Source organism: Argentina anserina, chromosome 1 (assembly GCF_933775445.1).
Source record: "Argentina anserina chromosome 1, drPotAnse1.1, whole genome shotgun sequence".
Lineage (NCBI taxonomy): Eukaryota > Viridiplantae > Streptophyta > Magnoliopsida > Rosales > Rosaceae > Argentina > Argentina anserina.
Window position 1 is genome coordinate 16,337,669 of NC_065872.1, and position 16,385 is coordinate 16,354,053.

The 16,385-nt window shown below is 37.2% G+C and overlaps 2 protein-coding genes across 2 annotated transcripts; one reads left to right on the forward strand and one right to left on the reverse strand.

Annotated features, from left to right (window-relative positions):
- Positions 1 to 6,354: 6,354 nt before the first annotated feature.
- Positions 6,355 to 7,522, reverse strand: LOC126800678 (uncharacterized protein At1g10890). Its single transcript, XM_050528115.1, has 4 exons — positions 7,434 to 7,522; positions 7,138 to 7,350; positions 6,787 to 7,006; positions 6,355 to 6,698 (listed from the first exon to the last, which is right to left on the reverse strand). Exons 1-4 carry the CDS (start codon positions 7,508 to 7,510, stop codon positions 6,438 to 6,440), a joined length of 771 nt encoding a protein of 256 aa, XP_050384072.1. The 5' UTR covers positions 7,511 to 7,522; the 3' UTR covers positions 6,355 to 6,437.
- A 5,089-nt stretch (positions 7,523 to 12,611) lies between these two features.
- Positions 12,612 to 14,401, forward strand: LOC126800169 (uncharacterized). Its single transcript, XM_050527497.1, has 3 exons — positions 12,612 to 13,098; positions 13,226 to 13,489; positions 13,938 to 14,401. Exons 1-3 carry the CDS (start codon positions 12,697 to 12,699, stop codon positions 14,130 to 14,132), a joined length of 861 nt encoding a protein of 286 aa, XP_050383454.1. The 5' UTR covers positions 12,612 to 12,696; the 3' UTR covers positions 14,133 to 14,401.
- The last annotated feature ends 1,984 nt before the right edge of the window (positions 14,402 to 16,385 follow it).

Here is a 16,385-nt window from a genome sequence, read left to right on the forward strand (position 1 = left end):
ACCCTTGGAAGCGACATGCCGTTGCTCGCCGCATTGAAGCTCGATCGACGATTTAAAGCGCCTGCAACTCGCCGCCGTCCAAGCTCCGTCTCCGGCAACGCAAGCACTCGGGGATAGCTTTATTGGACAACTAGATTGGCCGTCCAATGTTTTACGAGTACATCTATTTTTAAATGTCATTTGTATTTTCTTTAGTAGGCGATGTGTGTTATACTATTGGTTTACTCATACGTGCTGTAAAGCTTACCGGGTTTGTATTTACAATCCTGATGCACCTATTCGATGGTGTAGGGGATAGTTCTGTAGGTACGGATTAGCCGCATTGGAGGGCTTTCTCTAAAGATTGACGAAGTTTATTTATTCTATTTGTGGTGAGGATTGAGCGGATTTTACATTTCCATTTGTTGTAATGCTTGAATTATAAACTTGTTTTGTAATAATTAAATTGATTGAGTCGTACTTTGAACTCAGTTTCGATATACTGTGACTATAAGATGATTTCAATATATTTGAGATTGTTTTAAAGTTTTTCATGGTTTCGATTTCGAGTTTTATTAATCGAAATTTCGGGGTCACGACACAGGTCGACCCCAACGTTTTTAATGTGCCCTGAGATCCTATGGCCCGGCCATGATTAAACAATAGAAGCAGGCTGTAGCCAGAATACCATGATATATATATATATATATATATATATATATATATAACTATAATGTAATGTGATCAGTTCCACATTAATCAAATTAAAACCATCCAACAATTAGGTCTAAAAACATTATTAAACACTACGAAAAATTTTCCAGTAGGAACCAGATAAACCTTTGTTGCCAAATACAAAATGCATGAAACTACATATACAAAAGAAAAGGACTTTTTTTAATGGAGTCAATTGCCTAGTAGTTCGTTGATGTGAGATTAAGAGGAATAGAAATGAAGAACAAAAAAAATAAAAACAAAACATTAGCAGCAGTAGGAGAAACTTATCCAAAGGCAATCATATCATCAGCAAACTTAAGATTGGAAAAGGCGGCCATCATAGGCACATAATGAAGATATAATGCCTAATTGATGAGTCTATTATGTATGTATTTCGATTCAGGGATTCACTACGTACCTAATACAGTTGCATTCTCCGAATATATGCATGAGATTATGTAATAACTCAGAAACTACATCGTATCTGCCACTTTCAATTTTATTATCAGCACTAAGAAGATAAAGCCAGTCGGTTAGCTTGTATTTTTGCTGTGGAGAATGGTTTAGCTCCTGTAGTCTTTGAGACGGATTGCTTGAAACTTGCTAATGCTGTGAGAGATACGGGTGGTGATGGTTCTAACTTTGGTACTTTGGTTGAAGATGTCCAAGTTAGTCTTGTTTCTTTACAGTTTTCCTTCTTTTCTCGTGTTGGTAGAGATATTCTAATGTAGTGGCTTATAAGTTGGCCAAATAGCTCTTCAGACTAACTGTTCCTTTAGTTGGTTTGAAAAAAAAATACATTTGAAATGTGAGCAAGTACGTACATATCGATCTGTTAGTTTTTTTTTAATTTAATTGATTTCTTTTTATTGAATTGATTCTTTTATCTCCCATGTAAAGCTCCCTGGCCAAAAATACGTCCAGGGCATCGTAAACTAGTATTTTGCTGTGTAAAGTACATGTACCAGTGAATTATGTCATAATCTCGAAAACATTACTACTCAAATATCTTCTTCTTGATCTCTTTTCTAGGGCAGCCAATTCAATGGTGCTTACTTAATTTTGCATATTGTTTCGATGACTATACTGCTTAACCTTAATTAAGCGATCTATGCAGAAGTGCAGAACTCATCAAATTCACTTAATATTTCTCTTCCTCCAACATAAGTTGATTAACCTAATGACATAAGGTGGGTCTTTGTCAAGATAAAGTTCGATTTTATAAGTTTTTCTTTTAACAATAAAATCCCACATCCAAAAATTATTCTTCTATGAAATACCTAATATAATTAAACTTTAGGAATTAGTTTGCCGAGCTCAGTAACGTGAGCTTGTGACCTGAGTTGGGGGCATTAAGGTGGAACCGTGACAATGTGGGAGGGCTCCAAGGTACTCACAACTTGGTGAGACCCTCTTGTCTAGGAGTTGGCCATTACTAGACAAGGGTCAGCGTGTGCTGTATCGGCAACCTCTGAAAGGCAAGTACATAAGGTGCCTTTGCCTCCTAGTAGACCCACTGGGGCAATACTCGTTCACTTATCAGAGTGAGCGAGTACGTGGTCGAAGTATTGAGTCCTCCAGAGGTCACAGGTGTCGATATGGAGGGTACGCACGAAACCAGGTCTGCCTGGCTGCTCGACCTCCATCTTTTTCATATGCCCTCTTATATCTTTTTCTAGGGAGACCATGTTGCATCTTCTCTTTTTAAGACTTAAGGCTACTACATAAATCAATAAGAGTGATACATCCAGCCAAAAGTTGTTCAACCAATAAGGCAGCATACATATCAGCTTAGACTTGTTGCATTGCCATCAAGATCATACATATATTCTGCACGTCCACTTTCCCTTAATATTGACGAGGTATGTACTCATCATATTGAAGAAGTACTTCTCTAGCTATGTGTGAAGATCTCGCAAAGTAAAGAGTGATTATTCAGAGCAAGTGCTCTATTTTGTTTAAGGCATTACCATGAACTAGCTAATGACGAGTAACAGATACAGTTCAGGGAACTCGAAATCGGGATTTGGAGGCTTGGAGCTGGCCGATGATGTATTTGAGGCTGAGTTCAGACTGTTAACCACCCTTTACACACACAAACATACGAAACACATACGAGATCCTAAATTTATGTACAAGTGCTTCCGGCTTCCTTAGGGAATTCTATAGAACAGTTGTGCATGCCCACAAAGTTCCAAATTTCCCATTACAATGGCAAAATCAAATTGTAGAAAGTTCCAGGAGATAAGCATAGAGACCATTTAATTCCTAGAAAGGCATTGTAAGGACATTTGAACACAGGTGGATGTTGTGAGATTGAACACCAGGCATATGTACAAAAGCCGAATCGTAGAAACAATTGTATTCATTTCCTAGTATTGTACAGACTTTAGTAAACTAGTATCCACACAAAGACCAATTCCATAAAACTAAAAAAAAAAAATTTGAACAAATAGCTCAGCATGCCCATGGTCTGCCAAACTTTTCATCTTAATTAGGAGCTCAAAGACCACCAAGAGGATTGGCCTCAATGTCCTGCATAATAAGGTTTAAGTTGATTCCGATTAATTCAATATCCAATTTGCAATACTCAAAGTTCTCAAAAAAAAATTGCAATATTCAAAAACATTCTGAAACCAAAGTAACAAGTAAGCTCAGCATCTAAACCTTGAGTATGATCTCAGGGAGTAAAACCTCTTTTGGAACATAGACACGAATATATGAGCAAGTATCAGAAGTGTGCCACAAGCCTAGAAGTGTTCATCAACTTTAAAAACATGATTTCTCATCGATTTCATCCTAACCTAATATTCTTCTTTTTCTAACAGAGACTGCTTATCCTAATTACATAAGGAGGGGTCTTTGTCTAGACAAAGATTGTTTTTATAAGTTTCTCATTCGAAATAAAAATCACACATCTAAAAATTATTCTTATCTCACATACTAAATAAAGGTAAAGTTTCTCAGTAACGTGAGTTTGTGACCCAAATTGGGGGCATTAAGGTGGACTCGTGACAATGTGGGAGGGGCTTCAAGTTATAAAAAAAACTTGGTGAGGCCTCTTGTCTAGGAGTTGGCCAATACTAGACAATCGGCAGCCTCTGGAGAGGCATATACACAAGGAGGCATAGCCTCCGGTTAACCCGCCGGTGGCAATGCTCGTTTCCTTATCAGAGTGAGCGAGTACTTGCTTCAAGTACGTGTTCTCCCGTGGTAGTGGTCTGTGACCACAAACCAGCGTAATGGTCTGCGACAGCCCCAAAGTCGATACGTGCAAACCGCACGAAACGAAGTAACCCCGACCTCCAACATTTTTTATGTGCCCTGGCCTGAAAACCGATAGGTACATTTGATTGCTGCCGGAACTATATATGAGCCTAAAATTGTTCCAACTTTCCAATATATATAGACAAGGTACTTGGTCGAGCTGTTCTATTTGAAAAGTACTTCTCTAGCTATGTACTTCAAGAAGAGCATCTCTCAAGTTAAGACTTAACAGTGCTCAACCATGACTAACGAGTTTACAATCAAGACAGATCAGGAACTGGAAATTTGAAATCTGGTGTAGCAAAGTGAAGAAGTTGAGCCTGGGTTCAGAATTGCTTGGTTGATATTATTCTGAAACTTCTGTGATAACCAAACATATGAGATACATTTGAGATCCTAAATTCTCAGGGGCATTGTATCGAACAGTTGTGCCCTCAACATTCCAAATTTCCGATTACAATGGCAAAATCAAAATGGTATAAAGTTCCAGGAGATAGGCATGCTCATGCTCTGGATCTTCTGGAAAAGTTGTCATCTTTGGAGCTCAAAATGTTACCAGCCTCTTTAAACTCGATACCTTGATTAAGTAAATAGAAACAATTCTCTTGACTAATTAATCCTGAAGAAAAGGAAAGGCTTCCCACTGCCTTAACTTTAAGCAGAAAGATGTACTTGAAAAGAGAGGGTTCCTGCAATCTCGAGCAGGAAGTGCAATGTAGACTAAAGTGGGGGTGGAGAAAACCTTAAAAACTACCAAAAACAGATCAACAATAGAAGCATAACTAGAAGCAGGCAGTATAGCATGATATAGATACAATCATAACTAGATATTGCAGACAGATGTGATCAGTTCCACATTAATCAAATCAAAACCATCCGGCAATTAGGCCTATATTTTAACACTACGAGAAAAGAGCCAACCATTTTCCAGTAGGAAACATAAGCTTTGTTGCCAAATACAAAATGCATATACAAAAGAAAATCAATTATATTCCTTTTTTTACTCCATTTGTTGCCTAGTAGTTCACTGATGAGAGGAATGTAAATGAAGAACAAAAAATATAAAAACAAAACATTAGTTCAGGATGCTAACTATTATGTTAGTAGCTGAGACACTTTATAGGACCTACTATTGTAGGAATAGAAACATTACAATATACCAAGAATTTTACTCTAGTGAACTGAAGCCAGGTAGTAGCACTAGGTATACGGTGAGAAAGTTCTGAGAAATATAGGCATAAGAGACCTAATTTCAAGGATTTACCTTACAGAGAGCATTTTGGACATTAGAAAACAGGCCAATGCGAAATGATAATATCAAACACCAAAATTTCCAGAATATGTTAAAGAAAGCCAAAACATAGAAATAAATGTATCCATTTCCTAATCTGATTAGAGACCAATATTTTCATAAAAATCGATTCCAAATAATTAAAAAAAAATAGCAAGTAGCTCAGGCTCATGGTCTGAATCTTCTGGCATACTATTGTAATCTACGATCCCAAATTCAAATCCCAACAAAAAGAAAAACAATTCCCACTTCCTTAACTTCAAGCAGAAGATGTAAGAGAAAATAGAGGATTCTCAAGCAGAAGGTGCAAGGAATACTACAGTGGGGGTGGACAAAATGGAAAATAAAAGCAGAAGGCGCATTGTACCAACTATAGAAGCAGACACCTAAGCATGAGAGACTTCTAAACATAACTAGATACTGAAAAAACCGTGAACATATTCCACAATAATCAAATCAAAACCATCCAATTTTTAAGGTCTAAACACTATGAGCAGTAAGTCAACCATATTCCAGTATGAAGCATAATCTTTGCCACCAAAGGCAAAATGCATGCAACTACAAACGCAGCAGAAAATTAATTCTGTTCCTTTTCAATCTTATAATGCAGTCGGTAACTTAGGAGATTACTATCTAATGATGAGAATAGAAATGAGGAAGAGGAGACAAAATATAAAACAAAACATTAGTTCAGGAGGTAACTATTATGTTATTTAAGAAGTAATATTAGCAGTTTAGATACTTTATATGAATTATTGTAATGCCTTTAAAATTTTACAGTATTAACAAAGAATGTAGACATTCAAGTAAACTACGGTGTTCATTATCAATTCAATTCTTCAAAAGTGACCCACCATTCATGTGCTGCAGCCAAGGATCTGTCACGCCACAAGGCCCTCCTGTACTACAGTCATGAAGATGGGTTCTTGAAGGATTTATTTATTGTTGTATGTTCTCTCATAAGTAAAAATTTGAATTAATCACACAGCTATGTCCTAGAAGAATCTCAAATTACAAAATCCAGTTCAATACCCTAGTATGATCTAGCTACATCTAATTATTTCAGTAAACACTCTCTAGTAATGCTGAAATAAAAGAAAGACAGATAACATCATATGAATTAGAATGCAAATTTTCACTATTATTCGTCAATATTAGACTAGCCAATTGGCACCAGTCGCAATTAAAATCCCATACTAGAAGACTTTGACCGAGATTTATTCTTACTAGACAACTTCAAGAGGCGTGCATGTTCTTCTTCCTCTTCCATCTTTTTCCTCCTTGCAGCCTCCTCTTTGTGCCTCTGAATCAGCTCCAACTCCCGATACCGCTCCTCCTCTTTGCTCTGCAATTCCAAAGCTTCTCTCCTCTGTGCCTCCTCCACCCTCCTCCTATTCTCCTCTAGCATCTTATCAAGCTCCTCTCTCTCCCTCCGAGCTTGTTCCTGCACAATGTAGCAGCCACATCAACACCTCATAACAATCAGTCATAAACACACAACATATGCAATCTACTCGCGCTACGATGCTTACTTCTTTCCACCGTGCTTCATTGAGAGCAGCTTCTTTCTCTTTCTGAAGCTGAACCTGCACATCCTCAAGCAGCTTCTTCCGGCCTTCCTCTATCCGCCTCTCTACTTCAATCCTAACTTCCTCAGAGCTCAGCCTCTCCTCTACATTTCTCCTAATCGCTTCCTCGATCCTCTGCGTAGTCTCCTCCTCTAATCGCTTCAGCTCCGCCTCCAGTAGCAACCTGAAATTCCACACCACAGCTCAAATTTCAATTACAATCAAACCTACTAAGCATCATACTGCATTCAATCTCATCAATACAGAAACTGCGTTGTTCGATTCGAAACGAAGAGTCAGCTTGATCAGAATTACCTGGCCTTTTCTTCCTCCTCCTTCTTGACCTTATCGGCGGCATTTTTCCGGTCAGTCGTCGACTGACGAGGGGGCGGAGGAGGAGGAGACGGGGAGCTGCTCTTGCTCCTATGACGGCGACGTCGTCTCGGCGTGGGAGAGCGGCTCTTGCGGCGGCGGTAACTCGGCGAGCGGCTTCTACGGCGGCGCGGGGAGACACTAGAACGACTCCGTCTGTGATTTCAAATATGAATGAGAAGAGTGTGAGGAGTAAAATGGAATAATGTAAAAAGATGGAGGTGGAATTTGGAAGTGACCTGGAGGAGAAGGGTGAGCGGCTTCGATCTCTTCGGCTTCTTCCTCTCGACGGTGACTTTGATATGCTCCGACCCATCTTTCTTCTTCTTTCGCCTCTTTTTCTACTACTTGCGATTGAGGAAGGTTAAATACTTCTAAGAAAGAAATTACTGTCACAGAAATTACACTTTTAACAAAGAAATTACTGTTAATCAATTGAAAATTACACATTAGCACCGAGCTGAATTTAAATCAATAATGGCAAATTAATTTCAAATAATTCAAACAGACTCGATTTAGGAAATTTTTTTAATACATTGAGATGACCTGAGCTGATCTTAAATACAGAGAAAAAAAAATTCAAATTTTAACCCTCAAGCTCGATCTCGATCGAATGAAAACGAGTTGAACATGAACAACTTATTTTTTTTACTTTGCTCGACTCACTTACACCCCTACTAACGAGCACTGTTTTTTACACTTGAATTTAATAGAGGTGGGTCATTTCGCCATGTGTATTGTAAATATGGACATTATGTTGTGTCAAAATTAACATTAATACTCCACCTTGGTTTATTACATAGACACTTAGTGATGGTCTCTGATTACTTGTTCATGCAGGCAACAATTAATGTGAAATAATATACAAGCTATACATGATTGATTATACCTATTACATGTACTAGTCATTAGTTAGTGAAGTAGAAATGTACCACATGTGGTGGCATGGCTTGGTTGGGTGGGTGTCTTCAATGTCATTTTTATGCGTATGCGAAATTGCAGATATAGGAACTTAGTGCAATGTATAGCTAGCCATGATATGAAAGTTACCAAGAGGCAGACGAAAATAGACACAGACATTCTCAGAGTATATATCACCATCCAAGTAATTACTAGGCAGAACACCCGCGCTTCGCTACGGTTTTTATCTTTTTAGTTTATACTATGAAATGATACTAACAAACACTTAGTTAAAAACAATATATAGGTAAATGCTAGCTTACAAATATTCGAAAGAAGAACCATAGAATTTTGAAACTTAATATTAGTCATTCATGTATAGACAAATATAGCTATATGTTCCAAAATAAGTAAATACTGCAGATGGAACTAAGAAATAGTTAATTTTTAGCTCCTTTCACAATACCAATAGCAATCCGCTCTCAAATATCGCTTTCTTCAAACCCCAAGGTTTTGGTCTCTTTCTTCAAACCCACAAATGAAAACTCGCAGACTGAAATCCAATGGAATTACCATGTTCGCTCAGCTTCAAATAAGTGTGAAAATTAAAAAAAATATGAAAGAATGAAGATCAAAACATTTTCAGCTTGATTTGATCATGAAACGAACTTTGATATATGAAATTTGAACTTGGAAAGATTATATCAGAACATTCATTCCTTTACATACAACCTCTATATTCAATTTGCTTCCAATATGACCATAAACCTTGACTAAAATGGTACAACACTACAAACTCACAATACCCTGTTTTTACAAAACCTCAAACTGCAATACACACAAATACCAAAAAGAGCTCTTGTTAAGATGATAGTTTGTTTCCTAAATCTGAAGCTGTTCCTAGGAAAAACAAATTAAATCAAATCTTCCACCAACTAAGCCACAAAACTAGAAACATTTATTACACAATCATTTTATATGAAGGCACATGAGTCACCCTTGCAGTCATTGAATATCCAACAGTCATCTACTGTAATGCAAAAATAGAGGATTAATCTATATTTTCCTTTTGAAATCTATTTTCTCTAACATAATTCTTTTCAAATATTGAATTAAAGGACACAATAATTCCTCTTCAACAATTCATACATGTAATACATATCTAAACATTTGTGGAAACTTGATAAGGGTGAACTAAATTCTGAGAAGCAATTTTGTATATCCAGCTAAATTAATTTGTTAGACACACCACTTGCAATTCTAAGTATGTTTTGCTCTTCATCTATATTCTTGGAATCTGTCTTATCTATATATCTAGATCATAAGCACTTATCAATCTATTAACTTCCTTTTTTTTTATTAAATGAAGATAACTATTATGTATTCAAAATATTTAAATCACTCTCGCTCTATCAAAAGAATATTAGAGATGACAAAATATGTCTAAATCCCACATCTAACAAACTAAATGAATTTTCAGAGCATTAAGGATTCCTAGAGAGCTGAGGAACAACATCAACAACAGGCACCGCAGTGTCCACCAATTTGAACATATAAAGAGAACAACAAATTAAAATCAAAATCACAATTGAAAAAAATTTATCAAATGCAAACCCAGAATTGAAGAGAGGAAGAAAAATGAGAAGAAAATTCATACTATAAAGCTTGCAATTAATTTCAAGTTTCAATCTAGAGAAAAATCTTTGGTAACTACGGTGCCTGTTGTTGATGTTGTTCCTCAGCTCTCTAGGAATCCTTAATGCTCTGAAAATTCATTTAGTTTGTTAGATGTGGGATTTAGACAGATTTTGGCATCTCTAATATTAGGTTGTTAATTGATTGAATGAACTAAAATTAGGCTGAAATAGAAACTTGAGGTACTAATGCGATAGTTTTTAAATGTGATGTACTAAAAGTTACAATGACTAATAGTTGGGTACCATTTGTTGAGTTCTCCATTTCTGTATTATGAAAACGTAATTCAATATAATAAGCGTTCGGTGAGTCAAAACCCAAAAACAAGGAAAACCGTTTTCACGATACAACTAAGAAGCTCTGTATTTATTTTGGACACGTCTTTGGCTCATTTTCATTGTTTTTGACTTTTTGGAGAACATTGTACTCCAATTAAAAAGAAAAATTTTATTTTTACAGTCATGCTCGATCACCATCAATCCCCACCAAGTTCTCAGATTTTCTTTTTTCGACCTGTAATCCTCTGTTCTCTGTAGGTCGATCTTCATAGCCAATCTCCTTTCGTTTTGCATATATCTCCTGGAACTGCAATTCTGCATACGTATGCTTGAGAATGTGGGAAGTTCTATTGAATATAAAACAAGTAAAGAAGAAGAAGGTACAACCTGCAAGTTTCTCCATTGAGCTATTGCTTTTCTCTTCGATCTTATACGTGAGATCGAATTGATAAATATTAGAGTGAAATTTGAACAAAGAATCCTCGAGTTAAATATGTATAATCAGAGGCGGATCTAGTGTCTCAAAGCTAGGTGAGCAGAAAAATAATCATGGAGAAGAGGCAAAAATTTTGCTAAGTCAAAATACAATTCTTATATGCTATACATAAGAATCCAAAAGAGAATTATATGCTCGATCGAAATTGTACTTCAAATGATCAATCACTTCATCTCAGTCAATAGTGTTAACATTTTGTTTTTCAACTTCATTAATTGGCAAGGAAGAAAGACAATCAAAATAATGCATTGGAGTCTCTGATGCAACTGGTGTTGAAGTGTGATTATCAACATCTTTTTTATAGAAAGAAAACATATTCTTGAATCGTTGACATCCTATTGAATCAAAAGTTACAAACAGATTATACAAAATGACTGGATAAAACAATAGACAATCCAACAAAACAATAGATTATGTAAAGTATAACCTATAGATTGTATAAAACACACTAATCTCAATTTAGAATTTCATATTAATTATTAAGCAACATCACAGAACATATAAAATACAATTAGGATTTGAGAATTTAGTTATTTAGATTATATAAAACACAACTCTTCATTAAACAAGTAATACAACTCAACACCCCAAATCCCGAGTCCCTACAAATTCTCAAACAATTCAAAACCCTAATTTTGAACTTTAGGAATTTAATAAAGTTAGAATAAAATGATAAGAAAAAAGTCAAGAGATACATACGTGAATATGGTGAAGTGCAAACAACCAGTCTGATTGAGAGGCTGCAATTGAGATTGAAAGATTATGAAAATATAGATTTTCTGGGAAAAGAGACTGAAAGGCAGAACAATTCTTGTTTGATCAATTGATCAATGAGATTCTTTTCTTGTGTTGGATATGTATATGGGCTAAAGAATAATGAGTAGACTGCTAGTAATTTTACAATTTTACTCAGCAGAATTGTTTTTTGAACGTGGCCCATTTTTTTCTTCCCAGCATAAGCTGGGCTTGCCACCTGCTAGGTCCGCCTCTGTGTGTAATGAAGGACAGCAACAACTTCCACCAATCTATACTCCATTTGGTTTGAGATATGTTCTAATTATAAACATTAAAATTGATAGAGGTTTATATAAACGTGTAGGTGCTTAATTTAGAGTACCAGGGAGCATGGAAGAGAGGTTGTCTGACAGGTGTTGGTATGGAATGTAAGTATGTCAAGTCTTTCTATTCTCTATTAGGTTTGCTTGATTAGATGAATGATAGTCATGGACATGGAGTTAAGACGTACTTTAGAGTTAAGAGTGAACATAATATCCATGGATGGTTGGGTTAGGCATCTTGATTGCTTTTACATCAGACAACTAATCAAGTAAGAGAAAGTTACGAAGCTATTCAAACCGGTCAATGTAAAACACATTTTTTTTTTAGAAAATATACCGAACACATTCTTTACTTGAAAAAATACAAAATTTAATTCAAATTTTCATTTGATAAAACTGTTGTTCGTTACCGAACAAACCCTTAAACCTTTCTCATACTAACAATTACACTCTAAACTGCAAAAATCTGTAGAGCATGTTTGCTACTTAATTTGCATGCGTAGTTCATGTAAATTGAGATTAAGGCACTATATCCTATCTATGTATTTTTTCTGCAATTTTATTGCCGCTCAAAACTTAAGAGCAACATAACGGTGTTTGAGTGGTGAATTGGCTGTGTGGGTTGGCGGGCTCTGTGCTTAGATTCGCCCACATACGCTCCATGTTATAAAAAAACAAAACTTAAGAACAATTATACATGCATTTTTCTTTAAAGGTAGATCACGAAAACTATATTGAGGTCGAGAGACTTTAAAACATAGCAATTTGTGTTGGTCTGATTCCGATTAGCTTCGCATCTGTTATTCATGAGGATTGTTGGACTGAATATGAGATTGCTAATCTGTTTTAGTCGACTGCAAATTCACAATGTTTTATTTATTAATGGTTTTTACAATCTGTTATTAATTAAAAATATTTGATGAAAATTTGAACTAAGAAGGAACCTACTTGTGTTGACAACGTTATCCAGAACCATGCTGACCCTTCACTTTGTCTCCTCCTCCCCTAAAACTCCACCCTCTCTTCTCTATCTTCTTCTTCTTCTTCTTCTTCTTCTTCAAACCCTCTCTCTTCCATGGCCAACGCCTCACCCTTCGCCCCCTCATTTCCCCGTAATTACCTCCTTACCCCTATCCCTCCCTCTTCCCGCCCTCTCCTCCCTAAACCTCCCCACTCTCTCCACCATTCCCCTGCCTCCTCCTCCTCCTCTCTTCATGCACTTGTAGGAAAGAATTACCCTTCTGTCCCTCGTCGTTTGAAGGCCACGGAAGTCCCGGTGGCGGAGACGTCGTCGTCCGAGAACTGGGTGCCGGTGGTGCCGGTGGCAGCGCTGCCCAAGGGAGAGCGGCGCGTGATAGTTCAGGACGGGGAGGCCATACTGCTGCTGTGGTACAAGGACGAAGTCTTCGCCATTGAGAACCGCTCACCGGCGGAAGGCGCCTACACTGAAGGCCTCCTCAATGCCAAGCTCACTCAGGTCAATAACTGATCAACTTCATCACCAAATATTAATTATTCGCGATAATTAAGTAAGTGGAAGGTTCTGAGTTCGACTAAAGGACTAATTTTTACTCAATTGGTTTGGTTTGGTTTGTTTGGTTTAGGATGGGTGTATAGTGTGTCCGTCAACTGATAGCACATTTGATCTTCGGAGTGGTGCCATTAAGGAATGGTACCCGAAGAACCCGGTGCTGAGGGCTCTCACGCCGGCGTTGAGGACTCTTTATGTTTATCCTTGCAAGACTGATGAGAAGAATATCTACATCAGCCTCGAGCCGGGTACTGTAAATTCTGATGCAGCTGCAGAGATTGTGTTCAGTGGCAAGGCTCAACCGGGTGTCACTGCTTCGGATGTTAATATCGAGGAGGTAACTCAATAAGTTCATCTTCTTGGGTTGTTAGATTGCCAGTTTGCCATGTATGGATGAGTACATTGTTGCTAACTAGTGAACCTAGACATTTAGATTGACTGGTAAATGAGCTAGTATTTTTAGTACCTTATAACAGTTAATGATTAGTGTACAATATTTGAAGAAAGTTACTTGACATGAAAGTTTACAAAAATTAGCTTCATTCATAATCATAGGTTGCTGTAGGAGGTTAAAGTTTGAAAGAATAAACCACAGAAAACCGGCTGTAAATTTCTTGTGAAAAAAATCCAGGGGCCATGTGCCTAACCAGTATAAAGACCGGAGATCATTGTAAAATATTTTTTCTTTTATCAGTGAAAAATAAAATAGGAGTGGGGAGCAGTTAGTATGTTCCAGTTGGTATGATTTTCTTGATAGATAATGATGCTTTATTCCAAATGATCAGGTGAAAATGGTGGTCGATGAGGGCTTAGAAGGAGGGGCTTTTGGTTTCACAAGGAGGAATGAGATAATAAATGGGAGAGCTGCTACTATTGGGTTCCTCTTGTTATTAGATGTTGAGCTCTTGACTGGTAAAGGTCTTCTTAAGGGAACTGGCTTCTTGGACTTTATTTATTCTATCTCAAATGCTCTCCAATAGAACAAAATTGTGCAAGGAAGGTGAAGTGGGTGTTTACTCGGTTATTATACACATATATACATTTTGATGTTTAAGCTCCTTTTGATTGATTGTGTAAAAGTGGGAACTGCATGCTTGATTAAATATGTTATTGTAAAGTTACTTGAAATGGACCACATCTAGATCTATGATTTTGTTCTTTAGGTTCTGCAGTTTGTTGAGATAATAATCAACTTGTAAAATGAATACAAGCATATATATTACAATTTCATTTAAATTGGTGGTGTGTACAGAGAGTGAAATCATATTGAAAGGTGTCCAGGAAATGAGCAGAAGTTATTCATGCATCCTCTGAATTATTTAACCTGAGTGTGTGAAAGTCTATCAGAAACCTTAGCTAGCCTTCACAGCATGCAACATGTTATGGGATTGTATATTTTCTGAATGTTTGGCCAAATCCAGATCTATGATTTCTTACCTTCTTTAGGTTTTGCAGTTGGTATGATTATGGAGTTATACACTTCTACAAATAGACATATACTGCATCTAGAAGTCCATGGCCTCTATAAACCTGAAACAAATATAATGAAGGACATGTATGCATAAATAATTTGTGCATCTTCTGTGCCTGTAGATGTATCGTATAATTTATGTTAATATGTTGGTTTTGGACACACTCGGTTTATCCTGTTAGAAAAATTAAACGATATAATGTCGATCTCTTCCTTCCTTGCCTCAGTTGGATGGCATTTTAGGCCTATTCACTAGTCACTACCACCTTCAATGATTCTACCATTAATCAAATTGTTCTTGTCGAGATTATATTCCTGTACAAATAGGTTCTCAAATAAAATAGCGATCAAATAGTGATTCGGATGTAATAACCCTAAATTTCAATACATTATTTGATTCAATTTGAATTCTATAAAGTTATGAATTTTAGTTTAAAAGAATATAATTGTTTGCAACTTTACGGAACGGAAACGGAAACGTTATCGGAACGTTTGATTCGAAAAACGTTACGTTTCCGAACGATTTTATCAACTTTTATTCCGTCACTCGGTTGCGAAAACTTCCTTCACGAAAGTTGTAGAACTCGTCGATACGAGTTCGTGGATATGTGACGCGTTCAAATCGGACGTTGTACGTAAAAGTTTTTAACGTTAGAAGTTGTTTCCGATTTTGGAAACTAGTATAAAAAGGATGTTTAGTGAGCTAGGGTTTCCAAAAGTGCAAACCCCTCATTTTCTCTCTTCTCTCCGCCTCCCTCTCCCTCTCACCCGATTCACTCTCTCCCTCTCGAACCAGCTCCGGCGATCTCCTCCTCCACTTGTCCGTGTCGCACACCGCCGGCCTGGGAAGCTTCGCACGGACGACCGCAGCAACCCTCGAGCTCGCCACACCTCCCCGCGTCGGCGTGAGTCTCTCCGCTCCAACCCGAGGTCTGCAAGTTCCATCGCCGCTGGCATGCATCCCTCCGACGATCTCCGGTGACTCCAAGGCGTGGATTAGGTAAGGATGAGTTGAATTGATTGTTTGTATGGTTGTTTGGTGTGGTTTTGTTGGGATTGGAAGGATTTGTTGCAGATCGGGGGAGGAGGAAGGAAGAGGGGGATACCGCCGCCTTAAGCGGCGCGTGTGAGGGCGTGGATGGTCTAGGGGCGGCGTGAGGCCGTGGCGGAGAAGAGGAGAGAAAAAGGGAGAGAAATGGGGCGGCGGTGGCGTGCTACGCGCCGTCCCTGGGCTCGGCGCGTGTGCCCCACGCGCGGCCTGCCGGCGGGTGGTGCGTGTACCCCACGCGCCGCCATGTGCGGCGGTGTGACAGTGTTTCCGATAGGGGTATTTTGGTAATTTACTTAAATGTAAATGTAAATTTTATTTACTACGGTAAATGTAATTAAATTTTACCTTCGGTAAATGTAAATATAAATTACTTTCAGTAAATGTAAAAAGTAATTTGTAAAAGGTAATTAGTAAATTTTATTTACTGAGATTGTATTTACATTTAAATAGTACGTATACGTACAAAAATACGTATTAATATTTATACATACAGAAATACGTATATAATATTTATACGTACAGAAATATGTATATAATATTTATACGTACAGAAATACGTATTAATATTTATACGTACAAAAATACGTATATAATATTTATACGTACAGAAATACATATTAATATTTATACGTACAGAAATACGTATATAATATTTATACGTACAGAAATACGTATATAATATTTATACGTACAGAAATACGTATTAATTGT